A 7016-nucleotide genomic window follows, 5' to 3' on the forward strand; every position below is an offset into this window, starting at 1 on the left:
CCCTGAAGTTTTTTGGTTGGTGGTGGTTTGCTGGCCGCTTGCCTGGGCCTCAGAGAGGGAAGAAGAGACATCAGCAGCACCTCCAAATGGGTGGCTCACTTAGGACATGGGGCAGGAGCGTGTGTCCAGGCTCCATGGACGTGCGTCTTTCACGTTTCTAGACCCTGACCTGGTCATCCATGAGTTACATTGCAATGTAGGATGCAGAACCAGGGACTGGAAAACCCCCAGACACAAGGCCTTGTGTCCTCCACTTAGGGCTTGATGGAACCTTGTCTTTTCTCGTCTGTTGTCCAGGTGTGCGAGAAAGAGAAGCTGTTGTCAGAGAGGAATCAGCTGAAAGCGTGCATGGGGGAACTGTTGGACAACTTCTCCTGCCTCTCCCAGGAAGTCTGCCGAGATATCCAGAGCCCCGAGCAGATCCAAGCTCTGCACCGGTACTGCCCTGTCCTCAGACCCATGGATCTCCCCACAGCCTCCAGTGTTAACCCCGCACCCTTGGGTGTCGAGCAGAACCTTGCAGCCTCCCAGTGTGCAGTGGGGGAAAATGTGCCCTGCTGCTTGGAGCCCGGCGCGGCTCCCCCCGGGCCCTCCTGGGCACCCAGCAACGCCTCCGAGAACTGTACCTCCGGGAGGAGGCTGGACGGCACTGACCCGGGAACCTTCTCAGAGAGAGGACCTCCTCTTGAACCCAGAAGCCAAACAGTGACCGTGGACTTCTGCCAGGAAATGACTGATAAGTGTACAACTGACGAACAGCCCAGGAAAGATTTCACCTAATGACTCGGATCTGCCTCCCAGTCCTCACACCTCTCCCATCCAGGTGTTCTTCAGCCAGCCTGTGGCACTGTTCATCTGTTGTCTTGAAGAACCAAGAACGAAATTGGTGCACACTACAGCGGTCTTAGCAGCAATACTGTTCCGAAGTATTCCCTCCTTCTTCAAGCAGGAGTGCTAGATAGTTACCTTCACAATGGTGCTACCCCTTGCTCAGGCGAGGAAAGACGACAGTGGCGACACTGTCTGTCTGTGGCTTAATTCAGTCTTCACAGGGATAGACTACAACACCTCTAGGACCCAACCACGGATTTTTTTTCTCAGTGGCCCATGTCACAAACCCTATCTCAGGAATTTCTTCTGAATGTTCAATTTTTTTCATTGAAGACAGCTTCTATACACATCAAAGTTTTATAGCTAGACTGTACATATTATATATAATATATATAAAAATATATATATCCATATGCAAAAGTCCTGCATGCCTCAATTTTCTCATCCTAAAACTGGAAACTTCATTTCTCATTTATAAACAGGTTCCAACATTCCTCTTATTTTGTCTCTGATGCTAGAACTAGATTGGTAACTGTTAACATGGTCATTTTTCTTGCTTCGCAGTTCAATTCAATTGTACTTATTTATGGACAAAATTCAATGTTGGAAGCTTTTTTTTCAAGGTTTTATTTTGGACCTTTTTTGTTTGTTTGTTTGGTTTGGTTTGGGCCCCACCAAATGGTGTCATTTGAGCATTGTGGGTTTGTTTTTTGTTTTGGGGGATTTGTTTTTTTTCCTTGCAGATACTGTACAGTAATGGTCAACTTCGCCACTTGCACTGAGTTTTGGGTCAAACCTATTTTCTTAAATGAAGTTGTAACTTCAGTATAACTCAAGTATACTGTATATTCTTTGCTTTTAGTTAAAAAGTAAAACATTTTAGCTAATTAAAAAGCACTCAGGTGATAATTATGTAGGAAAAACAATCTTGCCAAATAATGAATTCATCCTAGGATGTGTAGACAGTAATCTGCTTGAATATTTTTATATTTCACCTCCTCCCCACCTTTCCCTAAGCAAAGTTTAAATGCAGATAGAGAGTTCAGAGTTGATGCTGGATGTTCAGATTCCTAAGTGGGGAGAGTTTGGACAGCTCACTCAAAAGTCCATCAAAACAGCAGGAATCCATGCTTTTAGACCAGAACTCAGCAGGCATTGGCTCCTAGCAATCCAGTTAGAACTGTTTTCTCACCCAGGGAGTAAGTCCCATTCATTTCAACACTTCGTCAGGACTCAGCCTGCTCTTGGAAATGTTGTGCAGTAGAACCTTCTCCTCTGAAGGACACGGCTGGCCAGCCACCCTGCCCTCCTACCCAGGATCAGCCTCCCAGGACATCTTGCCTGAGGGGATTTGAACCGCAGCCTCAAGGGTCCTGCCCTTAAGGGGCAGTGCCCGGGTTACTGGGGCTCACCCAGTGTAGGAGAGAGCAGGGCAGACTCGAGCCTGAGAGCCATCCCTTCTACGGGCTGACACATTTCTTTCTCCTTTCCTTCTCCAGATGCTTTGAGTTGTATTCTGAGGTTCTTCTGCCCGTCTCTTGTCTAAAGGCAGACTTCATTCTGAGGCTTTGGACGAGACATCACCAGGAGCCCTCCCTGTTTCCTTCCCCAGTCACACACGTACCCTCCCCTCGCTTGATAATTTTCTTCTCTTGCTGCAAAACTGGTTGGCTTGCAACCCAGAGAGAGCAGCTTCCCTTGGCTCTGGGGCCGTGTGGGCCCCTGGGCACGTTTACAGGAAGGTGTGCCCCAAAGGAGGAGGAATCAGCTCCCTCCCTCCGATGGTCCCAGGCCTCCCTCGGCCTCAGTGCTGAGGGCCACTCCAGCCTGGCTGGGGAAGAGAGTCCTGGGCGGTTTGATGTGGGGATGGGGTGGTGGGCAGTGGGGAATAGATGGTTGACTTTGTTTCTTTATTTGTGCCATTGTTTGGACAATATTAAAGCTGCATGTAAAAGGGGAAATTAGTATATGATGTAGGCAAAAAGTGAAATCATAGTAACATATGTTTTAGTATTATTAACTTTTTTCTGTACAAATATTAGCGCTAAATGTTTAAATATGTATGAATGCCAGAAATGTGTTGGTTCATGCAGTAGGATAAAAAAAAAAAAAAAGGCTTTTCTTTTAAAATGGTTCCACTTTTAAAACCTGCCTCTGGGTTTTTGTTTTTTCTCATGTGTGTATGTACGTATGTGTGAGACAGATTTTGATAAAGCTCTGTGTTGGAGCTACTGTTTTTGTTATGGTTGTTGGAATTTCTTGGCCTAGTAGAACAGTTCTGTGCTTCACCATGAGTTTGCCTTTGTAGAAAACTGGTGACAGCTAGAATTTAAACTCAATGTGAACCACGTGATACTTAACAGGTATGTGTTATGATGGAGGAGTCAGCGGACAGTATTTTGTTTTTTAACTCTCTTGTTGCCTTTTTAAGTGACCTCTTCTCTTCTTTTAAAAAAGGAATGTTTTCTGCTCATATCATAACCAGGTCCAAACCAGCTTCCTGGCATGATTTACCCTGGTGACAACTCATGTGCAACTAGTAGTCTTGACCACATTCCACCCGTTTCCCCAGGCTTCTGTGGTTCCTCAGCCCAGACCTGGGTGGCAGCCATTTCCGGGAGGGCTGGAGTCTCTTTATTCCTCCCCTAACTCTCTCCTCCTCCCACCAACCCCTGCCATAGGAACTGGTTAGACGCAATGCTCTAAAAACTGTCTTTCTCTTTCTTAGGGATTTTTTAACAAGTTATTTCATTCATTCTCCACCGTGAACAGTGACTAGCTTTGTGCAGTTGTTCATGTGACGTGTGTGTGTCTTTTACTGTTCTGAACTATGTGCTTGTCGAAATTATTTCTGGGTTGGTTCGAAAGGAGGACTTGCTGGGGACCGGAATCCAAATTGCCTCACGTGGAATTTAAAACCCAGCCTGTGTCTCCTTTCCCTGAGATCCTTTAGTCAACCCCATGCCTTTTATGAACATGAAAAGCAAGTGAATAGCAAGGAACAGTGTTCGCCCAATTTGGTGACATTGAATTGTGTCTTTAAGGACCCTCCCACCATGGGCTGTTTAGAAGGATCCCAGTGACAGCCTGCTGGGCTCTCTAAATGGCTGGGGTAGGAATGGTTGCTGGGGCAGAGCCAGTGGAGGTGACCCTGAGACTAATTAGCATCCCACCTAAGTCTAGCCCTCCCCTGGGATCTGCCTTGGTCTTACTTGTTTCTCCAGACAACCTCCCTTCATCCAAATTGGTCAGGCTTTGGGCAGGCAAGTGCTTTGCTATATGTGTTTGTTTCTCTGCGTTATCTGGGGGTGCCTTGAATAAAATTGAACTTCATTACATACTGATTCTGGAACAAAACAGTTACAAAAGCTTAAAAAAAAAAAAAAAAACTGGCAAAATTACTAGGCCATCCTGCTACTTCTCTTCTGAGTTTCCTAACAATGACTCAGGCGTCAGAGGTGATGCTGCAGTAGAAAACATTATTTTGTATGTTGTACAAGTAATTTATTAACTGTCTTTCTAAAGGTATGCTGCTTTTAAGATGCACTATAATTTTGGATGTAATCCTTGTATTGCTTTTCCAAGGAAATAAAAAAAAAAAAGGCTAGCGATCAGTATGCCAACTGCCACTACTCCTTCAAAAGGAGCCCGGGACCAGCCGCAGGACTGCGTGAGAGGACTGGCTAAAGTTAAGTGTGCACAATGTGAAGTTTAATACTATTGTCAAGAGGCCTAAACCCACACTTTCGCTTTTAATATTTTATGGTTGTTATTCAAGAAGAAAAAGAAGAAACAAACAAACATTTGAATATGATAAGCCTTTTAAGAAACTGAAAAATCCTGTCCCAGGAAGCTGCTCTAGATCTTACGGAGTAGCATAATCCTCTTAAAATGAGTAAAAGCCGCCTGCAAAGTTTTTCAAATCCCCCTTTGGACACCTATTTCTATACATTATGCCCTATTTAAACTAGGAGCTGACTTCAAACTCTGCTCCACTGTTGCTTACAGTGTAGGAGTCGTCTCAGATCTACAAGGGAGCGAGAATCAAGTTTGGTCCTCAAATCACTGTAAATAGAGTAAAGAACAAGATTTTCTTAAAAAAGGAATAAAGCTATCCACTGTATCATGAGTTAGTGTCTCTTCCCAAAATTGAGGATTTTGTTGTAAGTTCAATTTCTGGCAAGTCAGTCCACAATACAACGCCTTGTGTGGGGCTGGTATTCATACAGGAAGTCTGTGTGCATGGAGGCATTCTGTGTTCAAAGTGTATGTTTATAATACTGCCCGAGCCATCTCATGACCCAAGCATCAAAGACTGATGCTGTAGAATAGAATTTATTTGTACACAAATAGTGTGTGCAAATAGTATTTGTACATAGAAAAGACTTATTGTGGCAGATTAAGGATAAGTTATTCAACAGACGGTGCAAAAACATTACTTGCAAAGAAAAGTAAGTTTATAGTATTTTCCTACACTCCATCCTGGGAGATAGTATTTATATCAAATGATTATCAGTGCATTTTAATTGTAATATGAAAATGATGCTGCCATTTTGTGAAGAATTCCCACTTGGTTGCAGAGGCCAACTTTCATAGCTTTGATTTATGTTGTGACATGGTGTATGCATTTTGCTATCAAGCAATGGATAGACAACTCTGACTTTCACTTTCATTCCAGTTTATTGACCTCAGATAAAAACACTGGCCCTTCTTAGAAGCAGAAGTGCACAAAGACCATTCATTTCAGGTAGACTCGAATTCAGTGCCAAATGCTCCCATGGGGATAATCAGACATGTACATTGGGAAAGAGTGAAGGGACTTGGACAAAGAGGGGTTTGCCTACAGATTGATGCTAAGTCTTCTACCAAAACATGCCTGGAGACAGAGGGGGACCTCCGCTTGAGTCCTAACAGTGCATCGTGCATGTGCGAATGCTGGGATGCCCATTCACGCTCTGACATCGAAGACATGGCACTTCTGGTGAGTAATCAGGAAGATTCCATGTGCATTTGGGAGCTTCAGGTGCTTGTTAGACACAGGGAGCCACTCAAGGCAAGCACCGCCTTTGCTTGTGAGGCCAAGAGGGCCTGTGAGAATTTGTTCCAGAACCAGTCTGATGCAAGTGCACCTCTAATATATGCCTTACAAACTCCAGAGGCCATATTCAAAACAGGGTCTTCTCAGTGTATGCAAGGGGCTGCATCCCCTCTTCTCTTCCTCCCCAGGTCGAACAATACGGACAGTTTTCACACATATCTACCTGTATAACCCTCTGTACCTCTCATAACTGGTCAACGACTGTAACAGGTTACATCAGGTGTTTTTCTACATACTTTTTACACAGATTCTATGCGATTAATGTAACTTAATTCAATGCATCATTTTATTGTACTAGTTCTTAGGCTTGTCCTTATTTTTTTTCTAAGTGATTGTGGTTTTTCTTGTGGTTTTTATTGTAAAAATGAAAGGCTGTTGATGCTTATTCTCTGTAACTAAGAATTTTTACCTTTTGGGGAAAAAAAACATTGCTATGAACTAATGAATTTAAACTTCATTTACTCATTGTAAATACACTATTGTGCAAAAAAAAAAAATTTTCACTCAATTGAATTGCTAGTGTTAAATGAATTTTGTCTAGACACCATTTCTGTTGACGAAATAAAGACATATCATTATGCATTGTAAATTGATTTTCTCTGCCTCTGATCCCTGAGTTCCAGATTACAGAGCAGGAAGCCTCAGGAAATCTTTTTTGCTAAAGGGGCCCTTTCTCTTCCTCTAGTTTGTACCCTTACCTGATACCTGATTAATCTCATTAGAAATCTTAAAAACTTGACAATGCTAATGTGATTCCTAAATTCTGAATTTAAAAAATCCCTAGTGCCTTTGAGAGTAGACAAAGGCATTAAACCCAATATCTTGGTTTTGACATTGTACTATTGCTATGCAAAATGTTACCATTGGGGAAAACTGACTGAAGCATACTGTTTCTTGCAACTGCATGTGATCTACAATTATATCAAAATAAAAGATTTAACTTTTAAAAAACCAAATGAAAGTAAATGAAGAAAAAGGCATTAAACCAACACCAAGATACAATGAGCTGCAGGGAAAGGAGTTTAGAATTATGGCTGGGTAGTAAGTATAGTCACATGTCACTTAATGACAGGGATACATTCTGAAA

At 42.9% G+C, this 7016-nt stretch overlaps 1 protein-coding gene across 3 annotated transcripts in view; it reads left to right on the forward strand.

Annotated features, from left to right (window-relative positions):
- Nucleotides 1–6518, forward strand: part of BACH2 (BACH transcriptional regulator 2) — a 333757-nt gene extending 327239 nt beyond the window's left edge. For all 3 annotated transcript variants that reach the window (XM_012750877.2, XM_076003110.1, XM_012750878.3), the window contains one exon: nt 298–6518. In XM_012750877.2, the coding sequence (XP_012606331.2) occupies nt 298–780 (483 nt within the window). In that variant the 3' untranslated portion in view covers nt 781–6518. The remainder of the gene's footprint in view (nt 1–297) is intronic.
- Nucleotides 6519–7016: the final 498 nt, after the last annotated feature.

This window comes from Microcebus murinus, chromosome 5 (genome assembly GCF_040939455.1).
Source record: "Microcebus murinus isolate Inina chromosome 5, M.murinus_Inina_mat1.0, whole genome shotgun sequence".
In the NCBI taxonomy this organism is placed as follows: Eukaryota; Metazoa; Chordata; class Mammalia; order Primates; family Cheirogaleidae; genus Microcebus; species Microcebus murinus.